The sequence below is a fragment of the Phyllobates terribilis genome, unplaced genomic scaffold (genome assembly GCF_046119375.1).
Source record: "Phyllobates terribilis strain yellow unplaced genomic scaffold, ASM4611937v1 Scaffold_1__5_contigs__length_1240528914, whole genome shotgun sequence".
Classification (NCBI taxonomy): Eukaryota; Metazoa; Chordata; class Amphibia; order Anura; family Dendrobatidae; genus Phyllobates; species Phyllobates terribilis.
In genome coordinates, this window is record NW_027362761.1 from 811,475,894 (window position 1) to 811,503,423 (window position 27,530).

Consider the following 27,530-nt stretch of genomic DNA (forward strand, 5'->3'; position numbering starts at 1 on the left):
AAGGAGTTACGATTCTCCCCTACCTGGACGACCTGTTAATTGTGTCATCCACAGCGGAGGAGGCGGTGACGGCTCGCGATCTCTCCCTTCAGCACCTGGAGGACTTCGGGTGGCTGGTCAATTGGAAGAAGTCGTCTTTGGAGCCGTCGCAGTCAATCCTGTTCTTGGGGATGCATTTCGACACGGTACGAGCAGTGGTGTCCCTGCCTCCGGACAAACAAGCGAACCTTCGTCACCATGTCCAGGATATGAGGTCGGCGATGGCGATGTCCCTTCGGAAGTGTATGCGCCTTCTGGGTCTGATGGTGGCAGCAATGGAAGCGGTACCATTTGCACAATTTCATGCCCGGGGTCTCCAAAATCTTATTCTGACCCGTTGGGACCGATCGCTGGCTTCGCTAGATCGCTGTGTCGGTATCTCCCGCAGGGTGCGAGAGTCACTTGGATGGTGGTTACGTCCGGAGGCTTTATCCCTGGGGAAATCCTTCCTCCTCCCACGGTGGTCGGTCATTACCACCGATGCCAGCCTGTCTGGCTGGGGGGGGTGTTTGGAACGATCTCTGGGTTCAGGGGGCCTGGTCGTCAGAGGAGTCGTCTCTGCCGATCAACATCCTGGAGTTGAGAGCGATATTTCTCCGCCTCCGACATTGGACGGTCCCCTTGAGCGGTCTGCCGGTCCGGATTCAAACGGACAATGCGACAGCGGTCGCGTATATCAACCATCAGGGCGGGACGAGGAGTTCCAGACTCATGATGGAGGTCTCTCGGATCCTGGTATGGGCCGAGTCCAGGGTCCCAGCCATCTCCGCGATTCACATCCCAGGAGTGCTGAATATCACGGCGGACTTCCTCAGTCGCGAGCAGGTGGATCCCGGAGAATGGAGTCTTCATCCGGAAGTTTTTACACTGCTGTGCTCCCGTTGGGGGACTCCCCAGGTGGACTTGATGGCATCCAGGCTGAACGCCAGGATTCCGACTTTCATGTCCAGGTACAGGGACCCGGAGGCTGTGGCGGTAGATGCTCTAGTGGCCCCGTGGGACCAGTTCGAGCTGATCTACGTGTTTCCGCCGGTATCCTTGCTTCCTCTGGTCATCCGGCGGATCAAACTCGAATGAATTCCGGCAATTTTGGTGGTGCCGGATTGGCCGCGGAGGGCGTGGTATTCAACGCTGGTGTCTCTTCTGGCGGCGCCTCCGTTTCCACTGCCTCTTCGCCCGGACCTGTTAACCCAAGGGCCCATTCGTCATCCGGACCTGAAGTCGCTTCGTTTGACGGCGTGGCACTTGAGACCGAGATCTTGACCCGTCGTGGGTTTTCGGCCGAGGTCATTGCCACCTTGAGGGCGGCCAGAGGTCCAGCTACGACTAGGATTTATCACAGAACTTGGGAGGCCTTCTATTCATGGTGTTCTGGATCGTCAAGGAACCCGAGGGTTTTTTCATTCCCAACTTATTGGCTTTTCTGCAATGTGGTTTGGCCAAGGGTCTGGCTGTTGGTACCTTGCGGGGTCAGGTATCTGCACTATCCGTGCTTTTTCGGAAGGCTATTGCCTCGCGCAGGGATGTGTGCTCGTTTTTTCGCAGGGTTGCACGTCAGTTTCCGCCTCGAGGGCGTTTATGGCTCCTTGGCAGCTCAATCTAGTCTTGGAGGCTCTTCAGCATGGGCCGTTTGAGCCTATGGATTCAGCTATGCTTTACTTACTTTCTTGGAAGGTGGCCTTCCTGGTGGCGGTCACCTCTTTGAGAAGGGTTTCTGAGTTGGCGGCACTGTCTTGCTCGTCCCCTTTTCTGGAGTTCCACTCGGATCGCGTGGTGCTTCGTACCCGTGGCGATTTTCTGCCTAAAGTGGTGTCGCGTTTCCACGTCAATCAGGACATCGTGTTGCCCTCCCTCTGTCCGAATCCGAAAAGTCCTAAGGAGCGAGCCTTGCACTCGTTGGATTTGGTGCGGGCTTTGAAGTTCTATCTTTCAATCACGCAAGGGTTTCGGAAGTCGGACTCTCTTTTTGTGATTCCTGCTGGTCGTCGGCGTGGTCAGCGGGCCTCCAAGGACACTATAGCTCGGTGGATACGTTCGGCTATCCTGGAAGCGTACCGGCTCAAGGGCGAGCCTTGTCCGGTTAAGGTTCGAGCTCATTCCACGAGAGCTGTTGGTTCGTCGTGGGCTTTTCATCAGGGGGCCTCGGCAGCGCAGCTCTGCCGAGCGGCTACCTGGCGCTCCGTTCACACTTTTACTAAATTTTATAAAGTGGACGTGAGTGCTTCCGCCGATGCGGCCTTGGGACGCAGGGTCCTGCAGGCGGCGGTGGTTTAGGTTATCTCTTTATCTAGTTTTGGCGCTTGTTGCGCGCTTGACTAAGTTGTTGGGGTGTTGGTGATTCTGCCACTGTTTCCCACCCTTGAGTTCTGGACTGCTTTGGGACGTCCCACTAGTAATGGATCTGTATCTCCCTTCCTTCCCTTCTGCTGCTGAAAGACGGATTTTGGTAAGACCTTACCTGTAAAATCCTTTTCAGCGAAAGAAGGAAGGGAGACACAGCACCCTCCCATGGCAGAAGTGCATTATTGTTTTCTAGATGCGGCGCGACTCCTCTCTGATGGCGGTCATCTGGGCGGGGGTCGGCGCGCTAGGGCTCTGTTCCAGCATTGCCAGCTCATCGCAGTTGTCAGGTACAGTGAGTAGTGCCTGGGACTGTGTGTTTTTTCTGTTATATGCATAACCTGTTCTCTCGCATTTCTGAATTTTCGGAAGGGGTTGTGTTGTTCCACTGGTGTTGTCTGCTCTTCCTTAGCTTGTGTACCGACTGAAGAACATGGGAGTAGGAGGAGCCTAAGCTGGAGGGGCCGGTCGTCACTTTTTCTAATCTGAGGTGAACTATCCTGTGGGGCTCCGCCTACCCACTAGTAATGGATCTGTGTCTCCCTTCCTTCCTTCGCTGAAAAGGATTTTACAGGTAAGGTTTTACCAAAATCCGTGTTTTTCCTTAGCAGAAATGCACTAAAACCTTCAAGTCAAGGTGGAAAATCTCCAATTAGATCTGCGTGTTCCCCTTAAGAGAAATTGATGTTTTGGATTTCAAAAATGTACCGCAGATCAGTTTACGCTGAGTAAAAATAAAAAAAGGCACAGTGGGAATGAGATTTTTATCAATCCTATTTACTTTGCTGGAACTGTATGGTTATGTTCACACATGTTGGGTTTTTTCAGTGTCACAAATCTGCAGCAAAACCCAACTCTGGCAGGAAATCAGCCGCGTCAAAAAGGCACGTTTTGCTGCTTTTTTTATGCGTTTTTTTTTTTCACTGTCCTTCTTTCTCTATTTATGCATGTACATAAAGATCTGCGGAAAAAAAAACAATCTTATTGTGGTTTTGGCATAGTGGGGGAGGTGAATAGTTCAGGAATAGTTTAGACACTGGCAATGCATTGAGTTTGTATAACACTATTTACTTTTACACTATGGTCTGCCATTCAGTTGCACAGGCATTGTTCAATTTCACACTTCCCTGGGCTACAGGTATTGTTCAATCTCACACGTAGCTCAGCCAATGTTTACACTGTACACATCACTAATTTAATTAAACTCTCCTAATATAAACAACCATCTCAGTGACCAAGACAAGATGGTAAAAATAAGGCTGCCCTTGATGCAGAAATGCTCTGGATTTTTCCTGAGCGTTTCTGCATCTCCCTGGCAGAAAAAACACATGCGGATTGTACATGCGGATTGTACATGCGTTTTTCCTGCCAGGAACATGCGGAAGTGAAGCGTTCTTCACATGCGTTTCCGCATGCGGGTTGTCAAACGCTTTCCAAGCGATTTTAGCATCACTTGGAAAAGTACTTGACAACTTGGTCACGCTATATAAATCCATGCAAACTGCATGGATTTATATAGTGTGATTTTGTAAAAGAATAGCAAAAAATAAAAAATAAATATCATACTTACCTTCTGATGGCCCCCGGTGTCCTTATCCGATGTGTCCTGGCTTGCCGGCAGCTCGCGGTGGACTAAAAGGACCTGACATGACGTCTTTTTTTTACAGGTTCTATGGTATCCGGGTCCGGAAGAGAGTCTCCTCTTCTCCAAACCCGGGTACCACCCGCACATTGAAACGCATGGTATCTGCATCTGCAGATGCAGTGATGCTGATGTCATGCGGTCCAATGCAAGTCAATGGCGGCGAAAACGACGCGATTCCGCAAAATAATTGGTAGTGCTGCGGATTTTTCCGCAATGATAATCCGCAGCGGAAATTTCCGCAGCATGTGCATAGCACATGTGGATTATCATTGGGGAACATGGCAGACCTTCTACCATGCGTTTTTTAAGCGTTTCTGCAGCGGAATTGCCGCTGCGGAAACGCTTAAAAAATGCATAATGGGCACACAGCCTTAATGAGTTTCACATACAGCTGTACTTGCTTATTTTCACAAAAAACGCAGCAAAACCTGATCGCTATGTTCACACATCATGGTTTTTTCAGCGTTTTTTTCACTACCCATTACTTCCAATGGGTGAAAAATGCTGAAAAAAATGCTGAAAGAAGTGACATGCTCTATTTTCCAAAAACTCAACCAAGGCACAAAATATGCAACAAAAAAACAAACAAGATGTGTGAACAGAGAATTCTGGTTTCTCATAGACTTTGCTGGTACTGCAAAACACAGCTGAAAATTTGCATAAAAATCTGCAGCAAAATAACGCTGAAAAACCCAACATATATGAACATAGCCTAAGACATAGCGAAAATACATATTGTCAAAAACTTACCAAACACTCATAGTGGGAACTTAGCCTTAAAGGGGTTGTCCGTTACTTTTTTTTTAAGTTGCCCAATGTATTCAGCATGTGGGCATAAGTACCTCTGTAAATACCTTGTGTTGCAGATAATGCCTGTGAACGGCGCTATCACTTGCCTCTCACAGGCATCACGTGATCTCTGGCTGCAGCCGGCGCTGACATCCGCCGCTGACGTCACGACAAGTCCAGGCTGCAGCTGAGGGTCCCTCTTCCGCGTTCCACCGGTGGCTGCTGGGTTGTGGGTGGGGTTATTCCCCTGCGTCACACCCGGCATCCACCGCGTGCTCTCCCTCTCCCCATTCATTGGGAAAGCGCGCGGTGGATACTGGGTGTGACGCGGGGAATAACCCCGCCCACAACCCAGCAGCCACAGTGGGGACCCCAGCGCTGAGTCACGCCTCACTTGTCATGACGTCAGCGCGGGGTCACGTGATGCCGATAGTGCCGCTCACAGGCATTATCAGCAACACAAGGTATTTACAAATATACTTATGCCCACATGCTGAATACATTGGGCAATTTAAAAAAAGTACTGGACAGCTTCTTTAACCCCTTAACAACATCTGACGTACTAATACGCGTCTGTGCCCTGGGACTTAAGAGCCAGACCCGTATTAGTACGTCATGGCGATCGCGCGCGCACACAGGCTGTGCGGGCGCGATCACCGCCGGGTGTCAGCTGATTGTCACAGCTGGCACCCGATACTATGTGCAGGGAGCGGCCCTGCACTGCTCCCAGCACATTAACCCCCGCGATGCTGCGATCGAAGTCGATCGCAGCATTGCGGGGGCAAGGGGAGGTGATCGCAGATACTCACCTCCTCTTCCGGCTTCCAGCGCTGTCTGCAAAGGCTTCCCGGGTGTTTCCATGACGACCCGATGTCGTCATGACAACATCCGGGTCACCAGGCAGCAGGAAGATTGTTTGGACATGCGCAGTGCATCTCCAAACAATCTTCTGTCCAGCGCTGACAGCCTGCATGACACAGGGATGGTGCTGCATTCCTGTGCCATGCAGGCGATCAGAGAAAAAAAAATGAAAGTCCCAGAGTGGGACAGAGTAAAAAAGTGTAAAAACACCCAGAAAGTGAAAAAAAAAAATAAAAAAAAAATAAAAAAAAATAATCCACCAAAAATAAAATTATAATGTACCCATCAATAAATATTATTATAAAAAACAAAAAAAAAAACAATAAAAGTACACATATTTGGTATCGCCGCGTCCGGAACAACCTGACCTATAAAACTGTCCCACTAGTTAGCCCCTTCAGTGAACACGGTAAAAAGAAAAAAAACGAAGCAAAAAACAATGCTTTATCACCATACCGCCAAACAAAAAATGGAATAACACGCGATCAAAAAGACAAATATAAATAAAAATGGTACCGCTGAAAACGTCATCTCGTCCTGCAAAAAACAAGCCAACATACAGCTCCATCAGCCGAAAAATAAAAAGGTTATATCTCTCAGAATAAAGCTATGCTAAAAAATATTTTTTTCTATAAAATTGCTTTTCTTATGTAAAAGTGCAAAACATAGAAAACCGATATAAATGTGGTACCGCTGTAAATGTACTGACCCGAAGAATAAAGCTGCCTTATCACTTTTACCACACGTGGAGCAGAATAAAAAAAAACAAAAAAAACACAATTCCTGAATTGTTGGTTTTTGTTTATTCTGCCTCCCAAAAATCGGAATAGAAAGCGATAAAAAAATGTCACGTGCCTGAAAATGGCACCAATAACAACGTCAACTCATCCCGCAAAAAACAAGCCGTCACATGACTGTCTGCCAAAATCTGGAAAAATTATAGCTCTCAAAATATGGCGATGCAAAAACTAGATTTTACAAAAAATGCGTCTTTTAGTGTGTGACAGCTGTCAGTCATAAAAACCCCATATGATTCTGGTACTGCTGTAATCACATCGACCCGAAGAATAAAGTCGTCTAATCACTTATACCGCACGAGGAACGGCGTCAAAAATAAACTCTTGGGTGAGGATTGGGCTAGGGTTAGGGCTGGGTTTGGGGTTAGGGTTGTGCTAGGGTTAGGGTTGTGCTAGGGTTAGGGTTGTGCTAGGGTTAGGGTTGTGCTACGGTTAGGGTTGGGGTTAGGTTTGGGGTTAGGGTTGTGATGGGGTTGGGATTTTTTTCAAAAGAAAAAAAGATGACGATATGGCGACTAGTGTTGAGCGCAAGTGCTCGCTACTTGAGTTTGCATCGGGTGCTCTGGTATGCATTGAGTATCGTGGGTATTTGAGTGACATGCTCGAGTCTCTGCCCCATAGGCTTCGCGGCCAAAAAAACTTTACAGGGATTGCCTGCCATGCACGAGCGATCCCCGCATGTTTTTTTTTGGGTGTCTAATAACCGTGAAACATGCGGAGCAGGGACTCGAGCATGTCACTCGAGCACACTCTGTACATGGTGCATACCTGAGTACCCGATGCAAACTCAAGTAGTGAGCACTTGCGCTCAAGACTAATGACAACTTATTCAATATGATGACCTAATGTAAACAAATTCTGTGTCGTACCTCTGGGTTCAAAATGTTCACTATACACCTTAGTAAAATCCTTGAGGGGTATAGTTTCCAAAATGGGGTCACTTGTGGGGGAGCTCCACTGTTTAGGCACATCACGGGCTCTCCAAACGCGACATGGTGTCCGCTAACAAATTGAATGGAAAATCGGCTCAAATTGTTAGCGGACGCCATGTTGCGTTTGGAGAGCCCCTGCGTGCCCAAACATTGGAGCTCCCCCACAAGTGACCCCATTTTGGAAACTAGACCCCCCAAGGCACCTATCTAGATGCATAGTGAGCACTTGGAATCCCCAGGTGCTTCACAAATTGATTCATAAAAATGAAAAAGTGTTTTTTTTTTTCACTTTTTCATTTTTACGAATCAATTTGTGAAGCACCTGGGGTTTCCAAGTGCTCACTATGCATCTAGATAGGTGCCTTGGGGGGGTCTAGTTTCCAAAATGGGGTCACTTGTGGGGGAGCTCCAAAGTTTGGGCACACAGGGGCTCTCCAAACGCAACATGGTGTCCGCTAACAATTTGAGCCGATTTTCCATTCAATTTGTTAGCAAATACCATGTTGCATTTGGAGAGTCCCTGTGTGCCCAAACATTGGAGCTCCCCCACAAGTGACCCCATTTTGGAAACTAGACCCCCCCCCCAAGGCACCTATCTAGATGCATAGTGAGCACTTGGAACCTCTAGGTCAGGGTTCCCCAACTCCAGTCCTCAAGGCCCACCAACAGGTCATGTTTTCAGGATTTCCTTAGTATTACACAGGTGATAATTGCATCACCTGCACAGGCAATAATTCCATCACCTGTGCAATACTAAGGAAATCCTGAAAACATGACCTGTTGGTGGGCCTTGAGGACTGGAGTTGGGGAACCCTGCTCTAGGTGCTTCACAAATTGATTCGTAAAAATGAAAAAGTGAAAAAAAAAACACATTTTCATTTTTACGAATCAATTTGTGAAGCACCTGGGGGTTCCAAGTGCTCACTATGCATCTAGATAGGTGCCTTGGGGGTCTAGTTTCCAAAATGGGGTCACTTGTGGGGGAGCTCCAATGTTTGGGCACACAGGGGCTCTCCAAACGCAACATGGTGTCCGCTAACAATTTGAGCCGATTTTCCATTCAATTTGTTAGCGGATACCATGTTGCATTTGGAGAGTCCCTGTGTGCCCAAACATTGGAGCTCCCCCACAAGTGACCCCATTTTGGAAACTAGAACCCCCAAGGCACCTATCTAGATGCATAGTGAGCACTTGGAACCCCTAGGTGCTTCACAAATTGATTCGTAAAAATGAAAAAGTGAAAAAAAAAACACTTTTTCATTTTTACAAATCAATTTGTGAAGCACCTGGGGGTTCCAAGTGCTCACTATGCATCTATATAGGTGCCTTGGGGGGTCTAGTTTCCAAAATGGGGTCACTTGTGGGGGAGCTCCAATGTTTGGGCACACAGGGTCTCTCCAGACACAACATGGCGTCCGCTAATTATTCAAGCAAATTTTACAATCAAAAAGTCAAATGGCGCTCCTTCCCTTCCGAGCCCTGCCGTGCGCCCAAACAGTGTTTTTTCCCCACATATTGGGTATCTGCGTGCCCAGGGGAAATTGCACAACAAATTTTGGGGTCCATTTTTTCTTGTTACCCCTGTGAAAATAAAAAAAATTGGGTCTAAAGTAACATTTTTGTGAAAAAAGTTAAATGTTCATTTTTTTCTTCCACATTCAAAAAATTCCTGTGAAGCAGCTGAAGGATTAATAAAGTTCTTGAATGTGGTTTTGAGCACCTTGGGGGGTGCAGTTTTTAGAATGGTGTCACTTTTGGGTATTTTCTGTCATAAAGACCTCTCAAAGTGACTTCAAATGTGATGTGGTCCCTAAAAAAATGGTTTTGTAAATTTTGTTGGAAAAATGAGAAATCGCTGGTCAACTTTTAACCCTTATAGCTCCCTAACAAAATTGTGCTGATGTAAAGTAGACATGTGGGAAATGTTATTTATTAACTCTTTTGTGTGACATATCTCTCGGATTTAAAGGCATAAAAATTCAAATTTTGAAAATTGCAAAATTTTCAAAATTTTCGCCAAATTTCCTTTTTTTTTCACAAATAAATGCAAGTGATATTGAAGAAATTTTACCACAATCATGAAGTACAATATGTCACGGAAAAACAATCTCAGAATCAGGGGGATCCGTTGAAGCGTTCCAGAGTAATTACCTCATAAAGTGACAGTGGTCAGAGTTGTAAAAATTGGCCTGGTCATTAACGTGCAAACCACCCTCGGGGCTTAAGGGGTTAATGTCCACCTCGACAGAGGGGATCGAGCAAAGTTCTGATGTTTATACAGGAGGGTATAATAATCATGGTCATGTATTGGTTAAAAGCTGGAGCAGTAGTTGACTTGTAAAGACAGAGCTTCATAGAGAAAATTATTGTGTTGTCTATATAGGGCTGTTAGAATTTGGTCCCTCCGGCCTGAGCTCAGCAACTGAGGATTTGTTCATATTGTCAGGTACGTGTCCGCCGCTGTAAATGCACATAGCTCATCCTTTCAGCTGTGGTCTCACAGACAGACTCCACATTGAAAGCAGAAGGTTGTTTCCCCTTATCTCCGGTCAACCACTGAGATCAGCTCTCCAGCACAGGATTTAACCACTGTTACACTGTTTGAGTTGGACAAGTACTCAGCCTATTTAACTTCTTATTAGCAAAAGTAAAATTACCCTTTCAATGAAACAGTTGCTTCTGCTTATTTGTTTTATTAGAGCCATGATATGACTGTCTTTGTATGTAATAATTGAGTTCAGTGTTGTCTAGGATCTAAAATAAATGTCAAACAGCAGGGAATACAATAAATTAGAACAATAAGTAATACTCAATTTTTTTTTTTATTTTTTTTTTAATAATTGTTTCATTAAGGGTTTTCAAAAGTATAACAATAAAATATTGTCTCGCCAACAGAATCAGACAGTTATTTTCCTAGGAGAAATCCTACCAACATACAGTGGGTACGGAAAGTATTCAGACCCCTTTAAATTGTTCACTCTTTGTTTCATTGCAGCCATTTGGTAAATTCTAAAAAGTTCATTTTTTTTTCTCATTAAAGTACACTCTGCACCCCATCTTGACTGAAAAAAAAACAGAAATGTAGAAATTTTTGCAAATTTATTAAAAAAGAAAAGCTGAAATATCACATAGTCATAAGTATAAAATTATGGTAGTCTCATGTTCGCAGCAGTAGTGAATGGTGAGCTATGGAGCCTGAAAGTCAAAAGTTCAAAACATTGTTACCCCTTTGCTCATCAGTGTACATGCATGTGAATATTGGCCCAAGAAGGGGAGGAGAAAAAAGGACACCCCCTTTAAGTATGGTTGCTGCAACAATGATGTCATACATGGAAAAATGTTTAATTAAAATATTAGAACAATTTCTTAGCACAATTTTCCATACCCTCTCATTTCTGCCTTGTCTCTTTGTGGTTTGCAGTTGGCAGTTTTCTTAGCTTTTGATTGTTCTTGTGTGTTACATATACCTCATTATTTACAATCTTCTTTTTTTTTAACAATTTTGGAAAGGCAGTTTGGCATAAGTGTTACACAAAATGAGTCAATATTGGAACCGTGAGGAATGTTGTATTATTTTCCAGTGTTGTTTGCCAGAAATCTCTCCTCGGTCAACCATAGCTTGCCAGAGACTGTCTGCAGTAGAACTGCCTCCAAAACAATTTCATGGGGCTACTGTGCCTGGACCATGCTGCCTTATGACATTTTATTAGATTGGACATATTTCATTAGGTTTAGAAGAGGGGCCTGTAACTACTGAATTTGATCCCTGTAGTTGGCCACACTCATCGCATTTGCAGTTTTTAAAAATAAAGTGCATTACATGCGATTATGATTCAGTAGTAATATGTTACCAGACCTGAGGCACTCCATATCCATTATGCCTCTAAAGTCTTCGATTGTGGGATTCATAGACAGCAATTGTACACAACCCAAAACATTTTGCGCTCATATCAAATTCTCAGGGGCACCAGCCTCCTGAATAATTACCTAGCCCTGACGGACGGAATGCTAATTTTCAAAAAATATTCTAACATTATTTGGCAATGGAATGTCCCACTGGCGGTGAGATAATGACAATCAATGTGGTTCAACAAGTTTTATGGAAATGGAGAGAGAAATTAAAATGGCACAAAATAATTAAAGCATAAGTTAGAATGAAATTGAGAGCATGTAGGTCGACTGCCAGACATTTTCCCACACATAAAAGGATGGAAGGCTGCATAGGATTGTAAAAAAATGTTCAAATGTTACAAATTGTTAGTTCCCATAAGCGAAACATGGTCCTCTGCTCAAAGAATGCACCTGTTTTCTTTCTTGACAAGCTGGCCTTGCATATAAGATTTTTTTCATCATATCCTGCTAATTTTAATGGGATCCACAACAATTTGATGAGTATGGAACAATCTTGACCGGTCCTTTGTTCCCACCCCAAAAACATGGATCACTTGCTGTGCTGAATAGATGTGTTTATTAGAAAGCCAATGGAGAGCGGCTCTCATGTCGCCCACAATACAAGAAAAGACACAGATCATTGTTTGCCCAGCTTCTTTCACTGGGTAGGTTCTTCCTTGGACATAAAGTATGCAAATTATCATACAGTGTTAACTCATGGAGGATCGTTGTGCAGCGAATCTTGGAGGCCATGTTACCAGAGCCATGTTTTTACTTTGGGATCCTCTGCAAAACCCTTTATAACATGAGATCTATTAATCTCACTATTAATGGCATGAGATTGGAGACTCATTCATGCTTCAAAGAAAATAAATGTCAGTAATGTCAGTTTATTAAAGAAGCATTTCCATCAAAATTTTTATCCTCTTAATATATTGCAATCATCATGTTATATGGCATTGTGTACTTTGAATTGCTCATTTTGCCTTTCTACCCGGCTAATTCTTCTCTTTTCCAATAGGTCTATGACATCACATGATTAAAGACTGACCAGCTGAATCCTTCTAAGCTCTATGTAGAAACAAGAGGTCAATTTTCCCTGTATGAGTCATAAGTCACTGCAAGTTCCTGGCAGGAGGAGGAGAGAGCAGCTGGGTCAGGAGTTGAAGAGGGGAATGGTAAAAGGGCAAGAGTCGTCCTGTTTCTACATAGAGAAGAGAAGAATTTAGCTGGGTAGAAAGACAAAATGAGCAGTTGTAAGTGCACAGTGCCATATAATATAATAATTTGATGACTGTAATATATTGAGGATAAAAACTTTGAAGGTATTGCTTCTTTAATAATGTTCCCTCACCTTGTGTTTTTAGGAATGATACTAGTCCACCTGTATGATTGAACATCATGACAATAATATTGAGATGCAACATAAACCACATTTTACCCTCGAGCTCTGAAAGTGTTACATAGCTAGAGTTAAATATCCTAAATCTTTTGAAGCCCAAATTTCAAAGGAAAACCCTACAAAGATAAAGAAACAGGCAATTTCTGTCCTTTGATGTTGTGTACCCAACACCTTTATCTTATCAGGAGGAGGTGATTGCTTAAAATATAAAGATCCCCATCTAAGCAGAGTATAATCCAAGCAATCTAAAAATAATACCATTTATCCTGCTGAAGACAGAATTAATGAAGAGCATGATAATATGTAAATTCTATATATTTTTTTATCATTAATATGATTAGTATTATTAATACTAGCAGTAGTGCTAAAAGTAACAGTAATGGTAAGGTTTATATTGATGTTAAATCTAAGCTTCTATCTCTTTTTTTATTTTAAAAAGTTGTCCGGTCACAACATATTGATAACCTATGCCATAAATAGGTCATAAATATGAGCTAGATGGGGGGTCTGTCACCTGGCTCCCCCACTGATCAGGCTTTATTTGCTCAGGTGGCCTCTGGATATACCGTATTTTTCGGACTATAAGACACAACTTATCATAAGATGCACCCCAGGTTTAGATAGCAGAAAATGGTAAAAACATTTTCCCAATTAATTAAAACTTCCCTGGTGGTGTAAAGTGGAGGGGTCATTATCACTAATTGTAATCTACTAGGTTAGAATAGAGAGGTAATACATCTATTGTTAGTGTCTCTCTGCAGTGTGTATTATAAACACACGGTTCTGGTACATATGCACATGTACAAAGACACACAGCTCTGCTACATATGCATATATAGACACACACAGCTCTGCTATTGTCAGGGCTCAGTTTGGAGATTTGATCTGCTGATCTGTTTCTCTTTGGTTGGTTCCCCTGTCTGCTGAGCTATTGCTTTGTCTTCCCTGTCCAAATGCTGATGGTTCCAATTGTCCTTGTTCCCCGTTCTTGGTTCGCTCCTCTCCAGGTATTTTCCATTTGGTCTGCCCTATCACATTCTGGGTTAGGTTTTATATGTTCACCCTTCACTGCACTTCCTTGCTGGCTATACCTCTAGGTGGACTTGGGGTTAAGAGTTCCAGCCCTTCAGCTAAGGGGTTTTCCTTGCATGGTAAACACCAGTTGAATTTCTGTAGTGAGTCTGTTTTCCTTCTCAGTTCCTCTTCCTTTAACCTCTTTGGGTTTCTGGGATGTTGTACTTGTTCCATTTAATTTTGGCTTTCCTTAGCTTTCCCTCTCTACCCTATATGAACGTGTTTTAATTTTCTCATCCTGGGTTTTGTATTTTTTTGCACATTTTCCTCTCCTCTTGTTGGTAGTGTGTTGCGGCTTCACCTCTGATTCCTCAGGAGGTATAAGAAATCCCTCAATGGCGTTTTAGGGAGCCAGGTCCAAGGTGGTGTTTTTGAGTTGTGCGGCTAGGATTCTTCAGTCTGTACAGGGACCAGTTGGGTGTGGGTGTGGCGTCTCCCTGTAGTAGGTTTGCCCTTTTTTCTGTTACCGTGAGTGAGGGTGTGTTACGTTCATAACAGCTACATGCCTCAAAACTACTGGAACAACACATCCATTCTGAACTGTCCTCCCACCTCTCCTCCTGCTCCTTCTTCGACCACCTACAATCTGGTTTCCAACCACATCATTCTACAGAAACTGCACTGACTAAAGTCACCAACGACCTACTAACTGCCAAATCCAAGCGACACTACTCTGTTCTCCTCCTCCTGGATCTGTCATCTGCCTTCGACACAGTGGACCATTTCCTTTTACCCTCTTACTACAGACTCTCTCATCTCTTGGCATCACGGATTTGGCCCTATCTTGGATCTCTTCATACCTAACAGACCGGACATTCAGTGTCTCCCACTCAAACACCACCTCCTCATCTCGCCCCCTATCTGACGGTGTTCCCCAAGGTTCAGTTCTAGGACCCCTGCTCTTCTCCATCTAAACCCTAGGCCTGGGGCAGCTCATACAGTCTCATGGCTTTCAGTATCATATCTATGCCGATGACACACAGATCTACCTCTCTGGACCCGATATCTCCTCCCTACTAACCAAAATCCCACTATGTCTGTCTGCTATTTCATCCTTCTTCTCTGCTAGATTTCTAAAACTTAACATGGATAAAACAGAATTCATCATCTTTCCGCCATCTCACTCAACCCCCCCAACTGACCTATCTATGATCATTGATCTATCAACGTCAGTGGCTGTCCCCAGTCCCGCAAGCTTGCTGCCTTGGGGTAACCCTGGACTCTGATCTCTTCTTCAATCCACATATCCAAGCCCTTTCCACTTCCTGCCGACTCCAACTTAAAAATATCTCCCGGATCCGCATATTCCTCAACCATGAATCTGCAAAAACATTAGTGCATGCCCTCATCATCTCCTGCCTTGACTACTGCAACCTCCTGCTCTGTGGCCTCCCTTCCAACACTCTCGCACCCCTCCAATCTATCCTAAACTCTGCTGCCCGACTAATCCACCTGTCACCGCGCTATTCCTCGGCCTCTCCTCTCTGTCAATCTCTTCACTGGCTCCCCATTACCCAGAGACTCCAGTTCAAAACCCTAAACATGGCATACAAAGCCATTCACAACCTGTCTCCTCCATATATCTCTGACCTAGTCTCCTGGTACATACCCGTATTCAACCTCCGATCATCACAAGATCTCCTTCTCTACTCCCCTCTTATCTTCTCTTCCCACAGTCGCATACAAGATTTCTCCCGTGCATCCCCCCTACTCTGGAACGCTCTACCCCAGCATATCAGACTCTCTCCTACAGTGGAAACCTTCAAAAGGAACCTGAAGACCCACCTCTTCCGACAAGCCAACAACCTGCATTAACCATCGCCCCACCATACCGCTCCACGACCAGCCCTACCCTCACCTACTGTATCCTCACCAATCCCCTGTAGATTGTGAGCCCTCGGGGGCAGGGTCCTCGCTCCTCCTGTACCAGTCGCCGTCACGTTTTATTCAAGATTATTGTACTTGTTTTCGCTATGTATACCCCTTTCTCACATGTAAAGCGCTATGGAATAAATGGCGCTATAATAATAAATAATAATAATGCAAATATAGACACACACAGCTTTGCTACATGCACATATAGACATACACAGCTCTGCTACATGCACATATAGACACGCACAGCTCTTCTACCTGTGCACATAAAAACGTTTATCATGGTTACCAGCCTGATCGCTGCTCCCGCTAGTCACACACAGCGATGTCTGCTGACCAGCGGGAGAGCAACGACCAAAAAATGGTCCAGGACACTTTGCAGCGATCAGCGACCTCACAGCAGGGGCCTGATCGTTGCAAAGTGTCACACATAGCGACATCGTTGGTGAGGTCGCCGTTGCGTCACCAAAACCGTGACACAGCAGCGATCTCGCTATGTGAGACGGGGGCTTTAGGAATCCTCTCATCTGCATGGAATGTTAATCTCTTGTGTTATCCTAACTTTTTTGCAACTGGAAGTCCATTCTGATTATTTCATTCTTGCACGACATTTCTGTCTACAGTGCCTGTATTTTCCTATTTCTGTTTTCATATCTGTGTAAAGAGATATACATACAGTTGTGCTCAAAAGTTTACAAACCCCGGCAGAATTTTTCCTTTCTTGGCCTTGTTTCAGAGAATATGAATGATAACAAACAAACTTTTCCTCCACTCATAGTTATTGGTTGGGTGAAGCCATTTATTGTCAAACTACTGTGTTTTCTCTTTTTAAATCTTAATGACAACCAAAAACATCCAAATGACCCTGATCAAAAGTTCACATATCCCAGTTCTTAATACCGTGTATTGCCCCCATTACATCAATGACAGCTTGAAGTCTTTTGTGGTAGTTGTGGATGAGGTTCTTTAATTTCTCATATGGTAAAGCTGCCCATTCTTCTTGGCAAAAAGCCTCCAGTTCCTGTAAAATCCTGGTCTGCCTAGCATGAACTGCGTGCTTGAGATCTCCCCAGAGTGGCTCAATGATATTGAGGTCAGGAGACTGAGATGGCCACTCCAGAACCTTCACTTTGTTCTGCTGTAGCCAATGACAGGTCGACTTGGCCTTGTGTTTTGGTTCGTTATCATGTTGGAACATCCAAGAACGTCCCATGCGCAGCTTCCGGGCTGATGATTGCAAATTTGCCTCTAATATTTGCTGATAACGTGCTGCATTTATCTTTCCTTCAACTTTTACCAAGTTTCCTGTGTCTTTGTATCTCATACATGCCCATCCCCAAAACATCAGCGATCCACCTCCATTCTTAATGGTGTTCTTTTCATCATAGGCCTTGTTGACCTCTCTCCAAATGTAACGTTTACGGTTGTGGCCAAAAAGTTAAATTTTGGTCTCCTCATTCCAAATTACCTTGTTCTAGACGTTTTGAGGCTTGTCTCTGTGCTGTTTGGCATATTGTAGGCGAGATACTTTGTGGCATTTGCGCAGTAATGGCTTTCTTCTGGCGACTCGACCATGCAGCCCATTTTTCTTCAAGTGCCTCCTTATTGTGCATCTTGAAACAGCCACACCGCTAGTTTTCAGAGAGTCCTGAATTTCAGCTGATGTTCTTTGTGGGTTTTTCTTTGCAACCCGAACAATTTTCCTGGCAGTTGAAATTTTTGTTGGTCTACCTGACCGTGGTTTGGTTTTTACAGAACCCCTGATTTTCCATTTGTTAATCACAGTTTGAACGCTGCTAACTGGCATTATCAATTCCTTGGATATTTTTTTTATATCCCTTTCCTGTGTTATACTGTTCAACTACCTTTTCCCAAAGATCCATTGACAATTCTTTTGCTTTCCCCTTGACTCACAATCCAGAAACGCCAGTGGCTGGATGAAAGATGCAAGAGTCTGTCTGGATCCCAGAAACTCACTCAGCTTTTATGCACACACACTGATTACAAGCAAACAGATCACAGGTGAGGATGTTACCTTTAGCAGCCATTCAATCCCATTTGTGTCAAATTCTGTGCATGTTAGCACTGCAGGCCAAAATCACCAGGGTACGTGAACTTTTGATCAGCGTCATTTGGATGTGTTTGGTTGTCATTAAGATTTAAAAAGAGAAAACACAGTAGTTTGACAATAAATGGCTGCAGCCAACCAATAACCATGAGTGGAGAAAAAGTTTTTTTGTTATCATTCATATTCTCTGAAACAAGGTAAAGAAAGGAAAAATTCTGCCGGGGTTTGTAAACTTTTGAACACAACTGTACTTATAGGATGTATGCCATTCATTGTCACACTGGGATGCCAAAAGCCCACAAATAACATTGACTCTGGGGGCCCACTTTTCAGCTACATGCAAATATTACATTACCCTCATTCACAAATTTACTTATGCTTCTATATAATAAACTGGGTATCTTGTTAAATGAATGATAAGATGTTGCTTTTGTCTGTATATAATGAATCTGGTGTACTGCTAATGTTAGATGGTGGGGTCCGACACCTGCAAAGGGGCCCACCGGGAAATTTACCTCTTCTCCAGTAAGCCAGTCTGAGTCTGATGCTATTATAAATTTTGTTTTCTGTATCTTTGGTATATGGGACATTGGGTTATTCATAGCTTTTACAATGTATATTTTGTTTGTTATTAAACTTCTTTTTTCAGGATAGAATTATATGATATTTTTCTCTGATATGGTGGGCGATTAAATGTTATGTAGGTTATTAATATTTCCTGTAAAAAGCAGCCACATTTTAACTTCTTGTATTGATTATGATTTTTCTGTATTTCCTCTGCAGATTCATATTTATTCCCTTGGAATGACCTTGTACTGGGGAGCAGACTATAATGTACCTCAAAGTCAGGTAAATATCCACACAGAAATATCACTGCTCTTATATGCAGATAAAAGCAAATTTGTCACCAGAGTTTTGCTACCCCAATTGAGAGCTGCGTGATTTAATGTTAGAGGCCATAATTGTAGCGATGTGTCGCTTACTGGACTGCTTACCCCTGAGGAAGCCACAACAGGTGTGGTGATACGCGTGGGGTCGTCATCCCTCATTCACATTTTCAGCCTTACTCAAGGGTCCAGATGTATTAGGTCTGTTAGGCTGATTTTTTGGCCTCTAATATTTGGTACACTATGCTATTCTCTTTTCTGCGTCATATACCTGTTTAGGTACTCTGTACTTTGTTTTGGCTTTGATGACTATTTTATGTTTCTTTTTTAAGCAATAGATAGAATGCTTTAAAGTATCTTATATACTGTGGTGATTGCAGTTTTGTGTACACTGGGATATATTTATCCATATCACCTATGGATGCCTTGCATGTTATTTATCTCTGTTTGGCTAATGAGATTAGGTGTTAGTCTTATTATATTCTGTAACGTATGTGTTTTTCTGCTTGGGCTTTCATCCTTTTTAATTGATGATGTACAATACAAAATTATATTGTGGTAACGTGTTAGCCAGAAAATCGATTTAAATACTTTTATGCCCAAAAATGACAAAAGTATTCTCAGAGTGATACCTTTATTGGCCAACCAGAAAAAAATATATATATGCAAGCTTTCAGAGCGCAGAGGCTCCTTCTTCAGGCAGGTTTACAAATGAATTGATAAGACAAAAGCACAAACATTTAAGAGATTTTACAGCAGGACATTTGTTCATGAGGTGTAAGGGTTAGTGCCCACGTAGCAGATTTGATGCAGAGCGTTTTTGCCTCTTTCTGGCAGAAAAAACCCATGCAGATTTACATGCGTTTTTTCTGCCAGAGAGAAGATTTTTTTCAACGTTTTCGCATGCGTTTTTTCAAGCACTTTTCCAAGCTATTTTGAGCATCACTTGGAAAAGTGCTTGACAAGTTGGTCACACAATATAAATCCTTGCAACTGGCATGGATTTATATTGTGTGACCAACTTAGATGCATTAAATGCTGCATCTATAGCAAAAAAAAAAAGAATTAAAAAGTTAAAAATAAAAAAAACCTGTATACTCACCTCTCCATTCTCCTCCCGGCCGCGTCCTCTCTCTTCGGCGTCCCGCAGTGTACTGGCAGGACCTGCGTTGACGTTATTTAATTAGCTGATGGTCACGCGACCATCACCTGACCGCTGACATCAGCGGTCGCGTGACCATCAGCTGATTAAATGATGTCACCGCAGGTCCTGCAAGTACACCGCGGGACGCCGAGGAGAGAGGACGCCGCCTGGAGCAGACCGGAGAGGTGAGTATATAGTTTTTTTTTATTTTTAACTTTTTTATTTCTTTTTTTCACCACGTGGTAGCCGGGATGAAGAGGAGTTGTAGTCTCCTCTTCATCCTGGGTACCACACGCACCACGATTACGCCGCCAATTCGTGGCCATTGAATTTAATTGAAACGCAGCAAATCCACATATACATGCAGGTTTGCTGCGTTTCAATGTTCTTCAATGGCCGCAAATTTGCTGCGTAATCGCGGTAAATGGTCATGCTGCGTTTTGCAACGCAATGCGAATTCTTCGTGCTACTTAGTGCATCATGTGCACAGCACATCCGAATTCACATTGCTTTGCATGGCAGACGGTTTTACAAGTGTTTTCGCGGCCGTAAAAACGCCGCAAGAACGCTATGTGGGCACATAGCCTAAGGGGTGATACCTCCTACTGATAAGTCAAGGAGATCAAATTAGGGTTTTTACTTACAAATGGAGAGGCTGTGGGAATGTTTAATTGTCTGGAGTCCATCTGGTGTAGGTGTGATTTATATCCATGCAGTGAGTCATAAATTGAGCTGTTAAATTGAGTCCTATTATCAAGGAATTGAACATCCTTGATTCCTTATCAGTTTGAATTCCCAATTTTTTCTCTCTCTGCCGTCTTTAAAATGACCTTTTAGTATTAAGACTTTTAGATCTTTCATACCGTGTCCCCGGGCAGAGAAATGTTTTCCCACAGGCGTGTCCGGTACATTCTTAATTGTATGTCTGTGTAAAATCATTCTCGTTTGCAGTTTTTGCATCGCTTCTCCAATATAAACTCCTTCCAGGTATCTTGTACATTGTATCATGTACACCACATTGGAGGATGTACATGAAAAGACATCCATGATTTTGTAGTCCTGATTTCTGTTTGGTATGCAGACTGTATTTGATGGTAATATGTGGGTAGAAGTTTTGCATTTTTTTGAGCAATCAGTTTAGCTTACAATTAAAAATTATTCATTTCTGTTCTACAATTCCCTTTGTACAATAGGGTAATTCTTATTGCATGTGATTGTTTCCATTTCCTTTCCAGCCATCATTGTTTTGGGTTGATGGACTCTTACTACAAATTTAGATGGATATTGGGCATATATGATATGGTTGTTACATACTTGCAACAAAAGAGCGAGGGTGCCATTGTTTTTGTTTATTGTTGCAATAACAAATCATTCATATAGCCATGAACAACCAGACAGTTTTGATCCAATGTTTATGATCACCTTAAATGCATTGTCCAAGAGTAGAAAAAAAGTAATGAAAATGTCATAATAAATAAATACCTAAATGCATTCAATTAGCAACTCAAAGCCGTTTTCTCTAATGAGGTAATCCCTATAAAATGGCTGTTGTTCCCTGTCTTAGAATGTTAGAACAGGTGTCTGTGAGCATTTGCAGTAAGAAGCTACACTTCTGTGACATGGAGATAACTCCAGTAGGAGATCAGACAACCATGTTGGAGAGCAGTGTGAGCAAATTCTGCTTACCTCAGCACCCTGGTATCTCTAGTATTAGATCAGACACACTGTGAGGACAGCAGTGTGAGCAGCCTATTCTTACCTCAGCACCCTGGTATCTCTAGTATTAGATCAGACACACTGTGAGGACAGCAGTGTGAGCAGCCTCTTCTTACCTCAGCACCCTGGTGTTATGATCTGCTACAGGGACTAAGGAAAGACAGGAGAACTGTCCCTACAATAGAACTAAACTAGATCCCTACGATGTAACGGGGAACCTGATCCTGCGATCAGACCCGCTAAAGTCCTCGGCTAGTCTGAACGAAGACCTATAGATGTGAGGGAGGGATCCCTACAAGAGCTAGGGACTGGGATAAGTTGGACACCTCCTAGCAGAAATAGTAGCAGTCAAAGACAAACACACAACAAAAAGCATAGAGGTCAGAAGACCTAGCAAAACTAACAGAGAACGGCAACAGAACACCAAGCTAGCTCAAGAGTAGTAAATACAATGAAGTCCAGCAAGACCAGGAGGGCGGAGCCGGATTAAATAGGCAAAAATGGTCATGTGACCAGCAAACTAAAAAAAACTTAACAGGAGAGTTCTAACGGGACCCCCTCTTCTAAGAGGATCCTCCGGATCCCCTAGGCCCAGGCTTACCAGGAAACCTCCTGTGAAACGCTCTGACAAGTCTGGAAGCAGAAACATCATCCGCCCTCACCCATGAGTTATCCTCAGGTCCGAAACCCTTCCAAGCGACGAGATACTGCAAACTCCCTCTATACGTCTAGAATTTAGGATGCGGGAAATTTCATATTCCCCGTCCTCCACCACCGGAGGAACAGTGGCAGAGGCGTCACAATCAGACACATCAGCTTTTTTCAACAGAGAAACATGAAACACCGGGTTAATCTTCCAGGACGTAGGAACCTCCAACCTAACAGCAGATTGGTTAACTATCTGAAGCACCTTAAAGGGCCCTACGAACTTGGGACCCAATTTTTTAGAAGGAATCCTCAATCGCAGATTCTTAGAGGACAACCAAACCATGTCACCAACAGCAAACAAAACCTCTTGCCGTTTCCTATCAAAGTACCTCTTAGATTTTTTGTTAGCCTCCTGAAGATTACCACGCACATCCGTCCAAACTCTCCAAATCACCGGAAAAACTCTCCTCCTCAGGCACAGCCGAAACCAATTTGGAGAATGACCCAAAAGACGGATGTCTCCCAGAACAACAAAAAAAAGGCGAACACCCAGCAGAAGAGGATGTATGGTTGTTAAGAGCAAATTCAGCAAGTGGCAGAAACTCAGACCACCCCTCTTGATTGTCTGCCACAAAACAACGCAAGAACTGCTCAACATCCTGGTTCTTCCTTTCTGTCTGGCCATTAGACTCAGGATGATATCCAGATGAAAACGACGAATGAACTCCCAACCTGTCACAAAAGGCACGCCAAAAACGAGCCACGAACTGAGGTCCCCTATCAGAAACAATGTCAGTAGGAACACCATGTAGTCTGACAATTTCCTTGACAAAGGCCTTAGCGAGTGTCTTAGCGCAAGGCAGTTTGATGAAGGGAACCAAGTGACACATCTTGCTAAAACGGTCCACGACCACCCAGATGACCGTGAAACCTTCAGAGGGGGGAAGGTCAGTAATAAAGTCCATAGCCAGATGTGTCCAAGGTGCACTAGGAACCTCCAGAGGGCAAAGCAACCCCGCAGCAGGAGCATGCGAAGACTTGGATCTAGCACACACAGTACATTGGCGCACCCACTTAATGACTTCCTTCTGCCATCCAGGCCACCAAAAGCTGCGACCCACAAGTCTCTTGGTCTCAGAAATTCCTGGATGACCTGCCAACCGAGACTCATGACACTCAACAAACAAATCTCTCCTAAAGGTCCTAGGCACAAACAACCTCCCATGGGGAGTGTTAGATGGGGCATTCTCCTGAGCTTTAAGAATCTCATCCTCCAAAATGGAGTCCAAAGCAGCAATCACAACACCTTCTTGTAAAATGCTCTCCTCTTCCTCCTCAACACTGACCATGGGAGAAAAGCTGCGAGACAAAGCATCCGCTTTAACATTCTTGGTACTCGGGATGTAAGTAACGGAAAAATTAAACCGCGAGAAAAAAAGTGCCCACCTAGCCTGACGGGCATTCAAGCGCTTGGCAGCATCAAGATAGATCAGATTTTTATGATCAGTGAAAACCTGAATGGGAAATTCAGCACCTTCCAAGAGGTGACGCCAGTGTTCAAATGCGAGTTTAATCGCCAGCAATTCCCGATTACCAATATCGTAATTAAGTTCAGTCTCAGAAAATTTTTTTGAAAAAAAGGCACAGGGATGTACTCCATCCTTGTTTTCCTGAGACAACACCGCACCGACCCCCACCGAAGAAGCATCAACCTCAACCAAAAACGGCTTAGTCTCATCAGGCTGCATAAGGATGGGAGCAGAGGTGAACCTCTCCTTTAGAAACACAAAAGCTTCAATGGCCTCAGAAGTCCACTGAACCGCATTAGCACCTTTCCTGGTGAGATCGGTCAGCGGTTTGACAATAATAGAAATTTTTTTTATGAATTTCCTGTAATAATTGGCGAAACCCAAAAACCTCTGTATCGATTTCAAACGAATAGGCCTAGGCCATTCCTGCACAGCTTGAACTTTAACCGGGTCCATCTCAAAACCTTCACTGGAGATAATGTAGCCCAAAAAACTAATTCTCTGTACAGCGAACTCACATTTCTCCAGCTTAGCAAAAAGCGAATTGTCCATTAATAACTGTAATACCTCACGTACGCTCCGCCAATGAGACTCCAGATCAGGCGAATAAATCAGAATGTCATCCAAATACACAACCACATTTTTGCCGATTAAAGGTCTAAGGATGTCATTAATAAGATTCTGAAAAAATGCTGGAGCATTGGTAAGACCAAAAGGCATAAGCAGATTCTCAAAATGACCCACAGGAGTGTTAAAAGCAGTCTTCCATTCATCACCCTCCTTCATGCGCAACAAATTGTATGCCCCCCGGAGATCAATTTTAGAGAACCACTTGGCCCCCACTAACTGGTTAAATAAATCAGGAATCAATGGCAGTGGGTAAGGATTGCGTACAGTAATTTTATTAATCTCACGAAAGTCCAGACAAGGACGTAAACCGCCATCTTTTTTTTTTACAAAAAAAAATCCAACAGCCACAGGAGACTTGGAAGGCCTAATGTGACCGGCGGCCAAGCTCGTCTGTATGTATTCCTCCAAAGCTTTTCTCTCAGGAATAGTAAGATTAAATAAACGACTTTTAGGAAGAGTCGCTCCAGGGACAAATTCAATGGTACAATCATAGTCTCTATGGGGAGGCAAAATTTGTGACTCCTCAGAAAAAACTCTCCAAAAATCCTGAATAGGTACAGGCAATTCCCCTTTATCCACCGCAGCAATACGCCCGTTACAACACTTATCATAACACTTAGGGCTCCAGGACTTAATTTCATTGGTAGACCAATCCAGTACAGGATTGTGCAATTTTAACCAGGGTAACCCCAATATTACTGGAGAAGGCAAATTATCCAATACCACCAAATCCAAATTTTCTTGGTGAATACCATTAATAGTGAGGGGAAATTCACAGACCTTATGAGTAACACTCTTCAAGGGAGAGCCATCAACAGAAACCACAGCAATAGGGGATGACAAAGTTTTAGGTTCTAATCTAAGTTTTTCCAAGAATCCCCCATCAATCACATTCAGAGTAGAACCACAATCCACAAATACCCGAAATTCAATTAATTCATCCTGAGCAGCAGTAGTGGCAGATAGGAATACTCCCTTAGAATTTAAACAGGCAATACGGGCATAACTGACCATTTTTTTTTCTTTCTTCATGCGAAGCACACAGTTCTTAATAAAATGACCAGAATTTCCGCAATAGAAGCACAAGCCTTCAGAAAGCCTGCAATCTTTTTCCTGAGAGCGGGGTGCCATCGCCCCAATCTCCATCGGCTCTCCATTGTCAGCACAGACCCTCTCAAGACTCAGAGCTGACATAGCAGAGGATTTGCTCTCATTAACCCTTGCACGCAGTCTCCTGTCCACCCGTATAGCTAATTGCATTGCCTCCTGCAAGTTTCCAGGTGTGGGATAAGCAATCAGTAAATCCTTAACCCTTTCACCTAGCCCTGCAAGAAACAAGCTTTTCAAAGCTGAATCGTTCCACCCCACCTGGGCAGACCACCGACGGAAGTGAGAACAATATTTTTCCACATTACCTGATCCCTGCCTCAAACGTCTCAATTCAGACTCAGCAGATGAGACACGATCAGGATCATCATACAACAAACCCAAAGCAGAAAAAAAACTATCCAATGATCTAAAGCACGGATCACTAGGTTGGAGAGAGAAGGCCCATCCCTGAGGATCTTTGCGCAAAAGTGACATTATGAACCCTATGCGCTGTGATTCATCACCAGAGGATCCGGGTCTCAAACGAAAATACAATAAACAAGCATTTTTAAAAGAAAAAAAATCTTGTTGTTCGCCAAAAAATAAATCAGGCAGACGTACCTTAGGTTCCACAAAATGTGCTCCAGAACAGCTACTCACGTGTTGTTGGAGCTTGGCCACCTCCAGAGAGAGTCCCTGCAAGCGTTGAGCCAAATCTTGAACCGAGACCATGATGGAAAACTGGAGGTCTTTCCTTAGAGAAATTTTTTTTTTTTTTTTTAGGGCTGGACTTACTGTTATGATCTGCTACAGGGACTAAGGAAAGACAGGAGAACTGTCCCTACAATAGAACTTAACTAGATCCCTACGATGTAACGGGGAACCTGTAATCCCTATAAAATGGCTGTTGATCCGTGTCTTAGAATGTTAGAACAGGTGTCTGTGAGCATTTGCAGTAAGAAGCTACACTTCTGTGACATGGAGATAACTCCAGTAGGAGATCAGACAACCATGTTGGAGAGCAGTGTGAGCAAATTCTGCTTACCTCAGCACCCTGGTATCTCTAGTATTAGATCAGACACACTGTGAGGACAGCAGTGTGAGCAGCCTATTCTTACCTCAGCACCCTGGTATCTCTAGTATTAGATCAGACACACTGTGAGGACAGCAGTGTGAGCAGCCTCTTCTTACCTCAGCACCCTGGTGTTATGATCTGCTACAGGGACTAAGGAAAGACAGGAGAACTGTCCCTACAATAGAACTAAACTAGATCCCTACGATGTAACGGGGAACCTGATCCTGCGATCAGACCCGCTAAAGTCCTCGGCTAGTCTGAACGAAGACCTATAGATGTGAGGGAGGGATCCCTACAAGAACTAGGGACTGGGATAAGTTGGACACCTCCTAGCAGAAATAGTAGCAGTCAAAGACAAACACACAACAAAAAGCATAGAGGTCAGAAGACCTAGCAAAACTAACAGAGAACGGCAACAGAGCACCAAGCTAGCTCAAGAGTAGTAAATACAATGAAGTCCAGCAAGACCAGGAGGGCGGAGCCGGACTAAATAGGCAAAAATGGTCATGTGACCAGCAAACTAAAAAAAAACTAACAGGAGAGTTCTAACACCTGGTATCTCTAGTATTAGGTCAGACACACTGGGAGGACAGCAGTGTGAGCAGCTGCCTCTTACATCAGCAACCCTGATATCTCCAGTATTAAATTAGACAGACAGGGTGGATAGCAGTTTGAAGAACCTCTTTTTCATGGCCCAGCTTTCCAGGTATCACCAGTCTTTGATCGGAAAGACAGGGTGGACAGCAGGTTGAGTTGCCTCTTCTTACTTCAGCACCCTTGGTATCTCCATTATTAGATCAGAATGACAGGGTGAACAGCATTGTGAGTGGCCTTTTCTTTCCTCAACAATCCTGGTAGCAGCCTTATTAGATCCGAAAAATAGGATGGACAGCAGGGTGAGCTGCCTATTATTATCTTATAACCCCAAGATATATCAAGTATTAGATCAGACCGACAGGGTTGACAGCAGTGTGAGCAGCCTCTTCTTACCTCAACACCCCTCAAGATTAGATCAGAATATCCACTGGCACACCTTCTCTCAGATGTATTTATAATAGGATTCCTATTTCCAGAGAACCTCTTTAGGGACTTTACAAAA

General features: G+C 43.7%; 1 protein-coding gene across 5 annotated transcripts in view; it reads left to right on the top strand.

Moving 5' to 3' along the window:
- The window catches only part of PTPN13 (protein tyrosine phosphatase non-receptor type 13), a 388,996-nt gene that overhangs the window by 148,417 nt on the left and 213,049 nt on the right, over positions 1–27,530 (top strand). For all 5 annotated transcript variants that reach the window (XM_073637137.1, XM_073637140.1, XM_073637138.1 and 2 more), the window contains exon 4: positions 18,497–18,562. In XM_073637137.1, the coding sequence (XP_073493238.1) occupies positions 18,497–18,562 (66 nt within the window). The remainder of the gene's footprint in view (positions 1–18,496; positions 18,563–27,530) is intronic.